At 47.0% G+C, this 17,223-nt stretch overlaps 1 protein-coding gene across 5 annotated transcripts in view; it reads left to right on the top strand.

The window, feature by feature from the left end:
- Positions 1-15,071, top strand: part of KLF15 (Kruppel like factor 15) — a 29,917-nt gene extending 14,846 nt beyond the window's left edge. Inside the window, exons 3-6 of one of the 5 annotated variants that reach the window (XM_015875060.2) lie at positions 1,208-1,497; positions 3,549-3,570; positions 7,092-8,199; positions 13,133-15,071. In XM_015875060.2, coding sequence (XP_015730546.2) covers positions 1,390-1,497; positions 3,549-3,570; positions 7,092-8,199; positions 13,133-13,301 — 1,407 coding nt within the window. In that variant the 5' untranslated portion in view covers positions 1,208-1,389 and the 3' untranslated portion in view covers positions 13,302-15,071. Of the gene's footprint in view, positions 1-1,207; positions 1,498-3,548; positions 3,571-5,405; positions 6,051-6,534; positions 6,596-7,091; positions 8,200-13,132 lie in introns of those variants that run through there. The other 4 variants (XM_032447254.1, XM_015875065.2, XM_015875066.2 and 1 more) reach the window with 4 other exon arrangements.
- Positions 15,072-17,223: the final 2,152 nt, after the last annotated feature.

The following is a 17,223-nucleotide window of genomic DNA, read 5'->3' as shown; positions in this document are numbered from 1 at the left end:
AGTACCAAATGAAGTCATCGAGCAGAAGAAAGCTGATTCAAGCCATTGGTGACAGCAGCATGGACCTCTCTAACCCTAACCTGACAGCCTGCCCCAGGCCAGCAGTCATTGCACCGGGAGTTGGCAGTAAGAAGTGACCAGAAGTCATTGTATTGATGTAGATATCTGCATTTCTTCTGCTGTTAAGCAAAAACTCACAGTGATTCCAACACCAAGAGCAAAGCTCAGCTTGTGCCAATTGCTTTCACTGTCGCAGGGCTTCAAGGGATTGATCAGAAAATCAGTTCACAGCTTGAGAGGTGCATGGCGTCGCCACTTTGCGTGTAAATCTCAACTTTGGTTTAGGCCCAAAAGTGCATTTATGGACCCCAGAACCACAGCTGTGGGTTGGGGTCTCACAGCAACCTCAGTGTGATCATCCTGGGAAAGAAAAGGCCTCAGATAAGATCCCAGCTCAGAAAAGATGCTGTAGAGGATGAAGCTGTGAACATCCTTCACAAAGGATCTGGGCTCCAAGTAACACCAACTTGTGCATTTTTTTCCTCATTATTTTGTTGCACAGTAGTGGGTTTGCACAGGAGTGAAATTCTTTATGCTGAAATTAAACCTCAGAACTCGTGCTGTTGTATATTGAGTTTGTTTGTTTTCAGTCTGTCCTTTGTCTGTCTAAAATTTATGCCTAGGCAGAAAGAGCGGACTTTGGATGTTTGTCCTGGGTGTCCTGCTGCCCGGTAGCCTTGTCAGGGCAGGAACATCTGCAAGACTGCTGAATGCCTGGAGGTCCTGTATGCACCACACGATGCACAAGGGCTTTCCTGGAGTTTCCCAGCACAGCTGATCCTATGCGTGTGGCAGAGGGCACATGGACATGTGTATGATTGTTGGTGCATCCAGAACTTGTCACATAGAGCTCAAGCCAGAGGCTTATCCTGGATGCTAGAGATTCATTTTCCCTAGCCACTCTGTTTTGCCTACATGCATATTGTTTTTCCCCGGGGAAATGTTGTAGCAATACAGAACCCCTAGTTACATGTGTGCTTATTTCCATTGTGTTTTGCTTCCCAGCAATTGCTATTGCCTAGCATTAAATGGATATGATGCTCTGTAGGGTTCTGCATTGTGACTGAAGTTGCTCATCCCATGAACCAGGGCAGTGCTCATTCACCCCTTGGACTCAGCCTCACCAGTCTGTTACCTGGTTTAACAGGTTTCAACCCATCCCTCAAAGTGACTCGCCCATAGCAGGTAAAGCCACGTTTCCCTCCATCATCTCTGTGTGCAGCTGCATGATGGCACAAGGAAAGGCGGCTGGACATCTCATCTCAGCAGCTGCACACATCTGGGTCTGTCAGAGCCCTCTGCACACTCCAGCCTTTGTGTAACAGCAGAATGCAGCCAGCCCTGCATGGTGCTGGGAGGGAAACGGAAAGGATTTGGCCTCATGAAGTGAAAGCAGCTCGAAAAGCAGAACTGGGGCACGCACTGTTATATTTGCACGTGAGTAAATACACGATTTCCCTTCCTCTTCTGAATTAGAAAGCTAGAATTTACTGGAACTTAAATCTAAAGAAGCTGTCCAAATTTAGAGAGACCTCTAACATGTCCCTGTGCATATTTAGGTCATAATAGTAAAATTAAGCTTGTAAATTTTGTTTGCTTCCACGGTACTAAATATTCTAAGGTAATTCCCTGTTTGAACAAGCAAGCAGTTCTCGTTCCAATAAGGTCGATCTTAAGGGTTTGGGATTTTAGCTGTATTGAAATTTCTCCATCTAATGCCTCTGCATTGCATCAAGCTAAACTTCACCTACCTGGGGGGAAGACATGGCACAAAGTCCAACCCCAACCAACCTCTACTGTGCCCACTGACTGTGTCCCTCAGTGCCATATCTCCACAGATCTTAAACACCTCCAGGTGTATTTGAGCATGTAACTTAGAAATGTGTATATAACATGTATAGTGTGTCCATTGCAGAGGGACTGGAATTGAGTACTGTGGGGTCCACTCAGTACAAGAAAGACATTGTGGTCCTGGAATGTATTCAGAGAAGGGCAACAGAGCTGTGAGGGGTCTGCAGCACAGGTCTGATGGGGAGTAGCTGAGGGGGCTGTGATGGTCAGCTGCTGGTACAGGCTGCATGGGCAGGTGATGGAGTTACCATCTCTTTAGGTGTTAAGAAATGTTTGGATGTTCTACTTAGGGATGTGGTTTAGTGGGTGATAATGGTGACGGATGGATGGTTGGACTCGGATGATCTTAGAGGTCTTTTCCAGCCTTGGTGGTTCTATGATTCTATGTGATTCTATATGAATTGGATGATCTTTATGCCATTCTATGATTTTCTATCTATGCACATATATGTATAACAACTAGTGTGTATACATACACATGTGTAGACAACACACATACATAATATATATGAGTATGTGTATATATATACACACACATATATTGTGTATATATACATATGAATATATGTTTGCATATATTTGTGCATTTATATGCAGCCTTTCAATACCTGAAGGGAACTTACTCCCAGGAGGGGCGTAAACTATTTGAAAGGGCTGACAATAGCAGGACACGGGGAAATGGTTTTAAGTTAAAAGAGGGAAGATTTAGGTTGGATGTTAGGGGGAAGTTCTTCACTAGGAGAGTGGTTAGGCCCTGGAACAGGCTGCCCAGGGAGGTTGTGGATGCCCCGTCCTTGGAGGTGTTCAAGACCAGGTTGGACGGGGCCCTGGGCAACCTGATCTAGTAAAGGTGTATGTTTGGTGGCCCTGCCAGGCAGGGGGGTTGGAACTACATGATCCTTGAGGTCCCTTCCAACCCGGGTCATTCTGTGATTCTGTGATTTATATATATGTTTGTGTATATATATGAGTATGTAGATGTACAAACAGTACAGTGCACATATAAAACTAGGCATATATATGTGTGCATATTAAACTGACGGCAATAACGCTAGGGGAGAAGCCAGCAGTGATTTCCCACGGGCAGGAGCAGAACCGGGATCTCGCACACCCGCGGAGATTCGCACGTGGCCGCGCCCCGCCTGCCCCAGGGGCCGGGCCGTGCTGTGTGCGGCTCCCATTGAGGCTGAACACGGGCCGGCCCCCGGAGCTACGGGACCAATGGGGGCTGCGGACGCGGTCGAGCCTCTCCCCGGCCCCCCCTCGATCTCCGGTTCCGTGCCGGAGGGTTTATAGTACTACGCCGCGGGGCCGCGCCGCACCACGCGCCGCCTCCCGGGGGAGCTGCGCCCGCTCCGCTCCGCGTCCCGCAGCGCTGTTGGGACCGGGGGAGGGAGGGGGGTTTGTTTCTTCTTCGGTTTGGTTGTGCGGTTTGTGTTTGGTTGTTTTTCCGCCCGTTTGGTGGATAGATGGTTGATTTTTATTATTATTTTTTATTATTTTTTGGCCGTTTTTCGATTCTCCAGTTTTTTTTTAAATTTATTTATTAATTTATTTATTTATTAATCGTCTTGGTATCTTGTTTTCAACGCTGGTTTTTTTTGGTTTTTTTTGCATTCTCGACGTTTTTTCCCCAGGCCGATTGGCGGAGGAGTTCAGGTAAGGGAGTGCGATAGACGCGGTGCGGGGTTGCTCGGTCCGGCAGAGGAACCCCTCGGTACCGCCATGGGGGTGGGGGGGGGGCAGCGAGGGGCTGCTCATCCGAGAAGGTCACATCCTTCAGCGGTAGGAAAAAAAAAACAGCTTGAGAGGGGAGAGAGGAAAAAGAACCTATTAAAAATAGGGAAAACTAGCAAATAAACAACTGAACAAACACCCCCCCCCTCTCAAGAAATAAATTAATAACTAAACACCCAAACACAACCAAAAGAACAACCAACCAAATGTTTTGCAGTGGTGAGGATGCAGCTGTGTGTGTGTTGTGCCCCCCCAGCCCACTGTCACTGTGTGTTGTTTTGGGGTTCAGTGCAGGGGGGCGACGACACACTGCCGGCTGCCTTGTGTGTAAGCCAAAGTTTGGGTGTGAAAGGGGCAGCTAGAAGAAAATAGGGACTTGGGGAGAGTTTTGAGGCTTCCCAAAAGCAGTGGGGTTGGAAAAAGGCAGGGAGGCCCCTAAGTAGTGTTGTTGTGCCCTGGTGTCCGATGAGCTGCACAGCCACCTTGCAGCAGGACTGGGAGCAGATGGGCTCCCTGGCTCTTGGGCTTCTCCTTTTGATGATTATTATTTTATTCACTTCTAGGTATATATTTACTATTTATTATTATTTCTTTCCCCTCTGACTTCACTGCCCTCTTTGTGGCTCTGCCCATGGGGTAGGAGTCAGCCTGCACCTATGGAGCAAGGGAAAACCCTACAGGGATTGGTCCTAAACTTGAAAGAACTGCAACAACACACCTCGCAGATGAGTGTCAGTGTATCTGAGCCCACATAGCACTGTGTTATCAGCCGTGCTGGGCTGACAGTCCAGAAGTGACAAACTGGGAAGCAGTCCCCGGCTCTCAGCAAATTCCCAGGGCTTAACATTTGGTGTCATTCTGAAACAGAATGTACCCTTGTACTCCCTTTATTATTATTTTGCTCTTTAAGCCGGTGGTTAGATGGACACGTCTCAGCAGAACAGCATGTTTTTGGCACGAGGGCCATCCTGTCACTTTGGACCTCTCCAAAGGCGGCTGTGGTGCTGCACAGTTAAACAACTGCTGCCCCGCGCTGAGCAGCCCATGCTCACATTGCTGTCAGGGATGGAGGTGCTTTATGTAAACACCATCATTCGTTCTCATCACTCGCGTAGCCCTGGCGTTTTGTTTTTGTTTTTGAAGCTCCTGGTTTTGGCTATGCCTTCGGACGAAGGAGGGATGAAAGCCTTCGGTTGTTGGCTTGGCCTTTAGGATAAAATATAGCTTGGGCTCGATCCTGCATTCCAGGCATTCCCCAAAATCCGCTTGGCTGCTGTGTGAGCTTTGGGAGCACGGAATGCAGCCCCGGTGTGTGCTGTGCCTGATGTGTTTGCCCCTGACAGTCCCTGTCCTCTTGAGACGCAGGTGGCACTGTGCACACGGACTGTCCCCTGCCAGCTCTGCTGCTCATCGCTCCTGTTGGCATTCCTTCTTTTCAGCCCTCATTCACACCATGGTTTAGTTCTATTCCCCGCGATTAGGGCTGTGCTGATACGTGGCTTCGTGCCTCTTGCAGGCATTTAAAGACAACCTGAGCTTTTTCTTTTTGCAAAAGGAAACCTTGCCAGCTGCTCGCAGCGTGCCAGCATTTCTTAGAAAAAACACGGTGTGCTCTCGGCACCGCTCTGCTGCAGTCTGGGCGGAGAGTTCTTCCAGCACTGTTCGGTTTGTTGTTGGTTTTTGGAGCTATGTGTCAAATTTCAGCTCTTCTGGCTCTTCACTTTTACTATAGGATATGGTTATAGGCTGAGCCGCTAACCTCTGTGTGAACTTCCTCGCGCTCAGCACATGTGAGCGTTCAGAGCTGCACAAACCAGGGGAGCACGCGGGCTCGATTCTGAGCAATTTCAGCCTCCGTGTGTGGATGGAGGAGGAAGCTGTGCCTTTAAGAAATAAGGCTTTTTCTCCCCTCATTTCCAGCAAAATATGAATAGATGCTGTCAGTGGGATGGAGCTCTTGGAGGGTGCCGTGTGCCACATTTGCTGCTGAGTGTGCATACAGCTTTTCATTTTTCCCCAGAGAAGGCAAAGATGGGCAAATCCTGGAGCTGGGGCTGCAGTAGCAGCAGGAAGGTTCTTGTCCCTGCATGGAGCTATTGACTATTCATGGCAAAGCGTCCAAAGCGCGGCGGCAGAGCCTGTGGAAAATGACAGCGTGTAACAAGCCTGAGTGGCATTTCCTTCACGCTGGTCACATGCCTCCTAATTCACACACGCACCCCTCATAGGCTGATCAAATGACTTCTATCTCTGCCTGCCGCATGCCTTCCCCAGAAAGAGTTGTTTTATTATGCACACGTAGAGCTCTGCTTTCAATCAGTCACCTTCAGCAGATGACTGAGGGCCACTGTGCGCACCGTGCGGGGGGACGCGGTCACTGCGAGGGGCACAGGCTCCAGCCCGTAAGCAACTTCTTTCTTTTCCCTGGGGAGCAGGCAAGAAAAAAAGACAACAGACCCACAGATACCCCTTTTGTATTCCCCGCTCCCCAGTAACCTTTTGCTTAGCTTAATTGCGAGACCGTGGGATGTGCCCGGCTGTCGGTACGCTGTGGTGCTGCCTGTATGGGTGCCGTGGGGTTGGGGCTTAGTGCAGTCCCATAGGATGTCACCTCTGCAGGGGGAACTGGGACCAGTCCAGCTCTCCCAGTTCAGCATCCAGCACAAGGGTTGGGTTACCTGGATTTCCACACCCAAAGGGATGGGATGTGAAGGGATGGGGTGCACGCAGCCTGCAGCTGGCCATGGTAATTAGCTCAGTGCGGTGCCAGCCTTGTTAAGGACAGTGCAGGTGATGATGACGTTGGCACACTGATTCATTACATCTGGAGGGGAAAATCCGCCTAGTGAATGCTGAAGCACAGTAAATATTTTTGGCTCCTGACAGATTGATCCCTGCATTACGCTGATTAGCCTGTATTTGTGGAACGCAGGAAGTTAAAAATAAGGTTGGTGGAAAGCTACAAGATGAGGGAAGGATTTGCATTTTATGGACCCCAGCAATAAACTTCTTTTTTTTTGTTTGCTTGTTTTTCTGTTTCTTTGGGGTGGTAAAAATTTCAACACTTCTTTTTTTCTTTCTTTCTTTTCTTCTCCCCTTCCCTTTTTTGGCTCTTGGCTTCACCGCTAGGTGAGAGCCCATAATTTATTTCCTTTTGGCAGTAATATTCTGAAAGGGAGCTGTAAATCTAAAGCACATGCAGTTGTGAAATGATTTCTGAAAGAATTCTTTTGCAAATACGTGGTGCAATCCTGCAGAACGCTTCGGACCTGGCAGTCCTTTGGGGGTGGCACGGACATAGCAAAGCGTGCAGTAGCATGTGCATGGTGAGGCTGCATGCTTTGGACTTTCCCGCAAGCTGGAGGGCTTTGTGAGGTTTAGTTCTTGGAGGTGAATAATTAAACTGACTTCTGACTGCTGGTGGTTTGTTTCCCTGTACCCAGGCTCTCACCTGAACCTTCGCTGCGTGGTGTATGCTGCTGGGATACCTGTAAGAGCTCGCCCAGGAATGGTGGATCACCTGGTGCCTACTGATGAGTCCTTTTCATCTACAAGGACTTCTCTGGGATACTTTAGGGACATGACAGCAGGGGTGAGGTCCTACCAAATGTTGCCCTCTCCTCTGTCAGAAGATGACAGCGACTCGTCCAGCTTTTGTTCTTGTTCCAGCCCGGAATCCCAGGTACTCAGCTCCAGCTATGGAAGCACATCCAGTGCGGAGAGTCAGGACAGCATCTTAGACTACTTGCTGTCCCAGGCATCCTTGGGGAACACCGCTGCATCATGGTGGGACAAAAGGAGACTTCAGCCCATAGTGAAAGAGGAGTATTTTAGGTTGCCTGAATTCGCTGTGGATATGGAAGACTCTGGACCATTTCAGCCCACGCTTGAGGAAATCGAGGAATTTCTGGAAGAAAACATGGAGCTGGAGCTCAAAGAAAGACCTAAAAGTGAGACCAAGGACTTGAGAGCTTGCAGCCAAGTTTCTGTTGCTTCACTACAGCAAAAAGACCATGTGTTACCCAGTGCTACTTTAAAAGAGAGTAAAAATGAACAGTTGAACAGCTCAACAGAAGGTGGCCAAGCTTCAAATGGAGGAGCATCCCTGGAGAATGGCATACCAGTTATGCTCCAAATTCAGCCTGTACAGATCAAACAGGAGTCCAGCACAAGCCCTAATTCCCAAGGACCAGCACAGGAGAACATTAAAATTGCACAGCTCCTAGTCAACATCCAAGGACAGACATTTGCCCTTGTGCCCCAGATAGTTCAGTCATCCAATTTGAACTTGCCCTCTAAATTTGTTCGCATTGCTCCCGTCCCCATCGCCGCCAAGCCAATTGGGCCAGGAGGCATGATCCAGGGTCAGACGGGAATCATCATGGGTCAGAAATTTCAAAAGAACCCTGCAGCAGAACTCATTAAAATGCACAAATGTTCTTTCCCTGGTTGTACCAAGATGTACACGAAAAGCAGCCATTTGAAAGCCCACCTGAGGAGGCATACAGGAGAAAAGCCTTTTGCTTGCACGTGGCCAGGTTGTGGATGGAGGTTAGTATCGGGGCACAGCAGTGTCTGATCCCCCTCTCTAACTTGCTGAGCAAATAGGTTTGCACTCTCATTTATAAACACTTTCTGTTCCTAAAGCTGGTTCGAGTTGCTTGAGAATTAAGACCTTTTCTTCTTGTTGAGTAAATCCAGTGGACTCGATATATGAAATGGCAGAGCATCACCTGCTGCCACCAGCTGGATGAGTGTCTTTTTAAGAAAAGAAAAAGTCTATAATAACTAGTATGTTGTACTAAGATGGTCAGATTAAGCTTGTAACTGCAGGCAGTACCTTGCAGCCGTGATGGCCTGGTTGCAACAGGGCAGATGCTGCAGATGCTCAGCTGCTACCAAATGAGTGAGGTGCTTTAGGGTAGAATTATGGTGTGAATCAGGGCTGCACGGGGCTAAACGTGGTTGGTGAAGAGCTGTGCTAAGTGAGTATGGTTAAGAAAAGCAGCATTCTGTGCAGTTTTGTAGAAAACGCACTCCATCCCACGCCTTCTGCAAGTGCTGGCAGTGGAACTCCAGGCTGCTGTGGGTTTTATTCTCTGCATTGATTGAGAAAAATGCGTGGGTGCTGCTCAAAGCTGCAAAAAACTGTCAGATGTAACAGCATCCCAAAAAGGCTGAGATGGAATTGAATGGAAGACTGCAGATTTGATTGAGCAAAGCATTTTGTAGAAGCAATCTCTAATTATTTTTTAATACTAGCTGAAAAAGTTAAAGAGAAAAAGTTGAATTTCTTGCCAGAGACTTTGATGGAGGCTTCTGTCTCTCCTTCCAGTTAGCTGTGCTAATAGTCTGCCTGCTGGCAAGCGTTAATAAAAAGCACCACAAGTTACGATGGGAGCAAAACGTAGCCTGTACTCCCTTATATTAACTTAAATCAGATTTCTTTCAAAGAATATCCATCTGTGCTCTGATGAGCAATGGCTAGTGAGGAAATAGATGGTGATCATGGGCAACAGACAAGGTAAAAAGTAACTGGAGAAACTGTGAATAAAAATGCAACTTTGTGAGACATGGCAGCAGTTAGAGATAGCTAAATTGGTTTAAGGGAAAGGTCAGAATGTGGCAGAATCCCCTGTTCCCAAACTGGCCCAAATTTGAAGTTTGCAATTCATTTCTCTGATTATTATCCTTTTTGGGTTTTTTTCCTGCCCGTTTCAATTTATGTGGCTCTACGGATGGGTGGGGATTTTCTTTCTATGCATGAGAGTGGTGTGGCACAGCAGAGGGCTCAGTGGCTGCTCAGGATGCACTGAAAGCAACACCGTGTTGTTCAGCCCAGTGGTCCCACCAGGCACAGGCCTCTTGCTTCTGGCCTGTCACAAAGGCACTTATTCCCATTAATTTTGGTGCGAGCATGCATGCCACAGACAGCAATACACATCATAACCCTGGGTCTTGTGTTGCCTTTCCTTGTACAAAAATCCCATTTCTATGGCAAACACATGTAGCACGTGGGGTTTGGATCTGGTCCATGCCAGGATTTATGGCAGTGCTTCCTGTGATTTCTGTGGCTTAGGATCAGAAGTGTGAAGTGTTGCCTCTGGGTGACCTCCTCTAGCTCTGTCTTTCCATAGGGAAGGCATTTTCAAGGCTGCAGAATTAGGGGGAAGCATGTAAGGCAAGGAAAGGTGGAGGCTGAGCATTGCAGCTGGGTGCTGCAGGGGTTAGGGCATGGGATGCCTTGTTGGGGAGCCTCAGGCTGGTGGCCATACTTGTAGCATCCTTCCAGGTGAGCAGTTCAGAAAGGCTCCATGCACCCTGCTCTCATGTCAGACCCTGCTGAGCGCTGAATTACTCAGCCCCTTCTATTAGTACAGCATTGTTGCCATTTCCAGAGCAGGGACCCGTATGACTTACATCAAAGCATCTAAACTCTCTGTCCTCCCCCAGTTTTAGATCATCTTGAATGAATTTAAACACTAAAGCGCTGCTGGGCTCCACTTTTTCCCCTTTTCCCCACATTTGTGTGCTTGTTTATTTATTCTTCACTGAAGACACTTGAGATGTGAGCTCACTGAAGATGGTAATTTCAAAAACACAACAAAGTGACTGAATCTCACTCTGCTCTCAGAGAAGGGCTGTGTGTGCTGAAAACCCATCTCCAGCCTCTGTGATAGTGGGAAATCCAATGAGGAGGCTAAATCTTGGCACTGGGTGTGCTTGGCACAGTGGAGAAGGTGGTGAGGTGACCTGTTGTGCTCCATACTTTTCTGTATCAATGTGCTGATCCGTGTCATGTGCCTTTGGCAACCTCTGGTTCTCTGCTCTTGAGATGGCTCTATCAGCATGCTGGGCTGGCATGTCAGGGGCTGGAGAGCTCTCACTGTCCTTCCCCTGGGCAGCAGCATGAAAAGCCATGGATTTAGGCAATAGTGTTCAAATGTCCTGCACATCCTTCATCTGGAAACATTTCCCACAACCCATTCTGCAGGAGACAGCCTGTTCATGTGGATTTAGAGTCTGGGAGCAGCTCAGGATGCATCTGGGGCCTGCCCTGCACCATAAGGCAGAGGCACAACCTGTGGCAGCCCTGGGGCTGGTGGCAATGGCTGGGATCATGGAGTCCCAGCTGAATCTACTGAACTTGATGCCCTATGAGCCATGGGTCCTTGCATGGCTGGCAGTCCCATGCATTGCAGAGCAGGATTGGTCTCCAAGGGAGATGTGGTTACAGGTAACCACCAGAGGGGAGGGATGAAGGAGACTTCCAGTTGCTGTGGGATTGCCCTGTTCCCTCTGTCTTTCTTATGAAGGAGGAATTCTGCAAACAGCTGTAAGCTGGGCTAGTGAGGTCTTCCTTGGGGTTGCCTTGTTTTCGTTTGAATTTAGCTTTCCATCAGGGATTGTTTACAGCATCTTTGGGGATGGTTTCAGTGCCAGAATGTGCTGCAAATGTCGTTGTCACTGTGGAGCCAGGCCACCAGATCTCCTGGCTTCCTTGTTCTAACCTTTGCGTTGTTTTTTTGTAAACACACTGACAGCTTGACGTTTATTTCTGTGGGCTCTGTAAGTTGATCTTTCCATGACTGCTGGAGAACAGTATTGCAACATTCCTGCCTTTTCAGCTAAGGACATCGTTATGAAGCAGCGTGTATTTTTATCGGATGAACTCATCCGAGCTCCCCGGGTAGGAGCGGAGCTGCTTGTTCCTAATGTGCACCTCTTTCTCCTTCACCATCCATGTAGTTCCCACTGAAATGTGCTTGTGGAGCTCCTGTTGGGATTAGTTGTGTGTGTTGCAGATGGTGACCTTAACAGCCAAGGACATGGGACAAGGCAACGCAGCCACATCTGGTTTCACTCCTTTTTGGGGTGATAAGTTGATATAGAAGAGGAAAGCTCTATGTAAAGGAGCTTTCCTGCCTCTGCTCCCTCTTTTCCTGGAGGTGGTTGCCACTGTGGGCAACCAGTCCCTTCCTTGCCTAGCCAAGTCCCACAGAAACAGCAAGGAATGAATTGGTGGCTTCATTAGAGCATCTGCCTGGTGCTCTTCTTGGTGCCTGTGACTCTTTGGTGAGGACACCAAAGCAAGGGCAAGGCAAAGAAATCAAGAGAATGGGTGAAGGATTCTTCCATAGAAAAACCACTGGGATGGATGCATCCTTTCTATGCATTATATGTGAAAATCTCTATCCACAGGGCTCTCTCCGAGCAGCAGCACTAGTCTGAAGTGCTGTGGGAATGGAAGGAACCCTTCCCAGTGCCCACACCTCATTCTGCAGCTCATGGGAGATCTCTGCTAATTAAAACCTTTATGTGGAAACTTATTTTCCTCACATGAAGGACTTATTCATAGGAGCCCAGCAGTCCTGTTTTTCCCCTTTCATAAAAATAGTGTACCCACCCGGTTGATGATGTGATATTTTGCTCCAGAAGGACACATTTTTTTTCTACATGTTCTTTCCCCCATTTATTCCACTAGTGCCCATGACTTCATTTATTTATTGTAAATAAACAGCTGATACCATTTCTTGCAAGCTCGCTTTCTGTACCGCTCTTTGTTACTGTTCTGGCAACAAAACTCTTAATTGCCCTTTGTCAGGCAGCAAATTTTTTTGTACCCATCTGGACTGGGCAATTTTAGTGTGACATTGTTAATTAACCCTGTGGCTCCCAGTCATGTCCAGACTGGAAGCAAAGCCAGCTGCCGAGACCAAGGGATTGGCTGAGTTGAGTTCATTAATGCCTGTGGGATTCACGATGGCTGACTGGGGATGTTTCTGTTGAGATGGAAATTGGGAAACATCTAAAATTAAAATGACTGTGGGAGATAAATTTGGTAATTAGAGTCTCCATCTTGATTTCAGTTTGCCCATGAAGTATCGATGCTAATGGCTATTGCAGCCCACCTGGATTTCAGCTGTTATAACACTGAGCATCTCTGTTACCAGTGTACGAAGTCTTCTTTATTTAGCCAGCAGGAGCATGTACAAAGGCCAATTTTTGGCTGCATCTGATAAACTGTGTAGCTGTGTCTGGCTATTATCTGGGGCCCATCTCAGCATGTATCTGCCGCAATGCTGGTGATGGAGCTTGGAGCAGACCTCACCTGTGGGATGTTGTTTCTTCCCACTGCTTGAGAAGGATTTGTGCTTGGATTTGCAGGAGAGAGACTGGGGGACTATCTTTGAAGGGGACTCACAGAGGGATAAGGAGCAGAGCTGGCTCAGTTGACCTGTACCATTATTATTTACCCTTATTATTGGGCTTAGTGCAAGTGTTCTACATACAAACATTGCTTCCATCACCACTACTGACCACTCTTTGGGACCAGAGCGGTTCTGCTGTGTGTCTTGACACTTTCAGTTTGCTTACGTGGGCTTTTCCACAAGCAGAGTCTCCCAATGGCCTGAGGGGATGTTTTGAGGCCATACGAGAATTCATTCATCTGTCTTAAAAGCTGCCTTCTCTTCTCTTGCAGGTTCTCCAGGTCGGATGAGCTGTCTCGGCACCGGCGCTCCCACTCGGGGGTGAAACCCTATCAGTGTCCCGTCTGCGAGAAGAAATTTGCTCGAAGCGACCACTTGTCCAAACACGTCAAGGTGCATCGGTTCCCGCGAAGCAGCCGCTCCGTGCGCTCCGTCAACTGACTGCTCCCACCTCCCCTCCCGCAGCAGCCGATGACAGCACTTTGCTCACTACGTTTCTAGTGATAATTTATTTGTCTTCACAGAACAGTCAATGCTGTTACTTGATACCACCGTGTCTGAATATCCCGTGTCCTTTAAAGATGATTTGAGAATGAAGTTATTCTGGGGTCAGGAGGGGGATGTTTCTTCTTTTATTTTATTTTTTTCCTTTTATTTTTTCAAGGATGCTTTTTTCCCCCCCCCTTTCTATCTTTCCCTCCTTTGCTGCCGCTTCTTTTGGAAATTACAGTGTTTTATTTTTAGCTATTTTCTGCTGCACAGGAAAATGTAAGAGTTGCTTGCTGCTAGTTAATTATAGCCCTGGCATTCCTGAGGGCTTTGCTCATGTACAGGCCATTCATTGTGAGTTTTTATTAAGCTGCTCTATTTGTCCAGTTTGGAAACAGCAAATTCCTTTTGAAATGAAAACAACTCCTTTGTTTTTGGGTCGCCTGAGCCAAGGATTTGTAGGGGCCGGCCATAGGAGGAGGAACAGTGGGAGTTGGGGAGAGGGGGAGGCGAGGCATGCGGGTGCTGGAACGTGCCTCCACACCACTCTCATTTATCCAGCTCACATTTACCTTTTCCTTGGTCAGGGTTATATATAAATATTTATGTATATATATTCATACATACATATATATATATATATATTTAAGCTATGATGTACCCCAAACAAACCCAAAGCTCAGGCTGGATGGAATGGCTTGGTGCAGAGGCCTTTCTGTGTGACTCAGTGCATCCCATGCGCATGCTTTTCCTGTCCTGTGCTACCACTGAGGGTGAAAGGATGCCCATGAGTTGAAGGAAACTCTGCTTTGCTTTGCCTTGAAGCATCCACCGCCTTTAGCAGAAGAGCTGTTGTCTAATATGTAAGGCAACAGGAGGCTGCTTGCAAATGACTGTGCTCTGCACCTGGCAGGCACTGAGCACTCACTGCCCACTCAGCTTGATGCCTCGCTGGCTGGGGCTGAGGCTCCATATCTCCATCTGTCCGGGTGTCCCAGTATTCAACACTGGGTGCCAGCCTGGTGAGACAGCACCAGGAGATCTTCTGTCCCAGGGTGAGCTTCAGTGCTGAACTTTTCCTTACCAACAGCCATGTCAGAGCTCCATGCAGCTGGGGTGGGCGAATGGGTGAGAACAACCAAAATAAATCAATTTATGTGGTAGCTGTCTAAGAAGGGAATTTAAGCAAATGATCAGATTGTAGCAGGCAAGTGATTGTGTTTCTTCTTGTTTTGTTTTTCCTTTTGAACTCTGGTGATTGTAAGGAGCTGTAGAAGAAAATAGAATTCAGTAATTAGGAGCGATTTTATAATGGATGTTGCATTTCCTTTCCATTTGCAGACGGCATCTGTTTGTCTTTTTGTTGGCAAAATGGGAAATAGAAAGCTGTGTTCCTAGCGCCAGGCAGAGCAGCAGCCCGCGCTACGCAGGAACAGCAGGTCTAGCAAAGGCGAATGCATTCCTTTTGTCCTCTAGAAATTAATATAAATGAACTATCATCTATTGACTGGTTTATATCACATCCTATGAATGTATGTAAATAAAACTGTACATAGACGCATATCTATATAAAATATCTTTTAATAACATATCAAAATTTGTGTAAATTGGAAACAAAAATACCTATAAAGCCAGTGTACATAAGTTACAATTCTGTATATTTTCTTTTGTTCTTCATAAAAAAAAATACTTTGACAATAAAATGAAAATGGAAATTTTAAATCCCTTTTATGAAATGATTATTCATCCATTTCCTTTGTCGCCAGCTCTGTAATCAAGATGTAGCCTTTCAGGTGCTGGGTAACAGAGCACACCTCAAGTTGCTTCAGTTTTTCTTGTCCCAAAGTTCCTGGGAGGCACGAGCTGTCTTGCCGGAGCCCTCACACCTCGCTTGGCAGTAATGGGACCCAAATGCTGTCTATGGTTTCTGCTGCCTGTGGAACAGGTCTGCAGCTGCAGCCAGGCTGCGGTTAATAAATGAGAGCAAGCAGGTTTTGAGGTTTTGAGGAAATTCAAGCTCTAGTGGCTAGCGTCAAGGAGGAGGGCTTCAGTCTGTTTGAGGCTGGGATGGTGACTCACTGCGTGACCCAGGGCACAGGGCTCTATTGCCATGTGCCTCAGTTCCCTTCCCTGTAAAATGGAGACCATGAATGCATCACGGTGACGCTGTGGGACTTGATTTATGAATAATCCTTAGATGCAGTAAGACCAGCAGGATTGGATTGTGAAAGAAGAGCTCGTTGCAGCAAAGGTCTTGGTGCCAAGGCGCTTTGGTTGGCTCTGCTGGCTCTACATATGGAAGAATGGTATTGGGACCTGCAGTATGGAGCATGCCTCAGGCCTGAGGAGAGGATACCCTGTTCTGAAACAACCATTGCTTCCCATGCAGAACAACGCGGGCACAAACATGAGATTCTTGTGGTTTGCAAGCTGGGACATCTCTTCTAATGAGTTCAGCCTCCACTGGAAGAGGAAATCAGTAATTTTATCTGAGTACCCACGAGAGCAATAGTGCAGCAAGTCCAGATCTCCCAGCAAGGATTGATTACTCTTAGGCTCATGGGTGTTTGGGGATGAAAGTGTCTCCCTGAAGTACAGCCACCAAAATGCCAGCTGATCTGCCAGGGATCTCCAGATCTTGATTATTTCCCCCAGAACACCCCTAGGAGCCCAGCAAGAGGGCTGAGGGATGTGGCAAAGCAAGCTCTGCTCACTCTGTTGTGTTGTTACCTCCTGAGGTGTAGCCTGAAGACCAGAATCCTAAGGAGAGCTGTTTTAAGCTTTCTAACTGCTTACTTGCTTTAATTAGCAAACGTATGCCAAGAGGATCACCAATTGCCTTCTGTTCTCACCTTGCCAACATAATGCATTAAAACAGTTGCTTTCTTTTAAGCAGTATCTCAGTCTCCTCCTCATCTCCTCTGGAGTTCTGATATTGCTGTAATGTTGGGCAACTCACCCTGCAAAGCCCTTGGGGCAGAAGTTGTTATTTGTCTGCAAGAGGCAATACTTAGAGTACAAACGGGGTAACACAAAATGAAGAAATCTTAAGATCTAACCCATGTTTTAGCCTGGAATATTGTCTGTGAAACACTTAGTTTCTCTTTCTTTCTTTCTTCTTTATTGTTTCTTTCCCTTTTCTGTTCCAAGTCCAGTATCTGAGTATGGTTTGTGGTGGTTTCTTGGTTTTCTTTTCCTTGGCTTTAAAGGCTTACCTGTAGGGAAATTTAAGCAAAAGTTTCAACATCTTGCTCAGAAGAGCAGGGCTGTTTTTTGCTGTGAAAGCAAAAAAGAGTTAATTCTGCATGAAAGTTAATGATGTTTTCAGAGGTTTGTCGCAGAAAAAAGGAAAAAAAAAGTTATATCAAAAAAGAATAAGTTTAGGGTGTTTGTTTTACCTGGAATTACTGGCTTGCCTGGGCCTGGCTGTGGGTCTTGCTGATTCACGAAAAGTGGCATTGCCTTAAACTTGATTACTGTCTACACACCTGAAGATAAATGAATATTTAGAGTGCTTTGGTGCCACTACCATAGGTAGGTTTATAATGTCTTTGCTTTTGCAACTCTGAATGGTAAAGCATAGCATGACACCATTGTGCACATGGCTAAGTCTCACTGACTTAAGGCATTTATAACTGGAGACATGAATGGACATGTGCAGTGTTAGGCTTTTATATAGTGACTGGAAGGTGGTTCCTAACACCTGTGGGTGCTCTGTGTAATTCTGAATGTTTTTATTGGCAATTCCTGGTTGTTTATAGACTCTTCATCAGAACTAGCAATGGAGGAACAGTGTTATGAGCAGCCACCATCTGAGAAGGTCACACTGAAGGTAAGAACTAAATGTAAGGAATGAGAGTTAAGTGACCTTTCT

The sequence above is a fragment of the Coturnix japonica genome, chromosome 12 (assembly GCF_001577835.2).
Source record: "Coturnix japonica isolate 7356 chromosome 12, Coturnix japonica 2.1, whole genome shotgun sequence".
Taxonomy (NCBI): Eukaryota; Metazoa; Chordata; class Aves; order Galliformes; family Phasianidae; genus Coturnix; species Coturnix japonica.
This window is presented reverse-complemented; position numbering and strand designations above follow the sequence as displayed.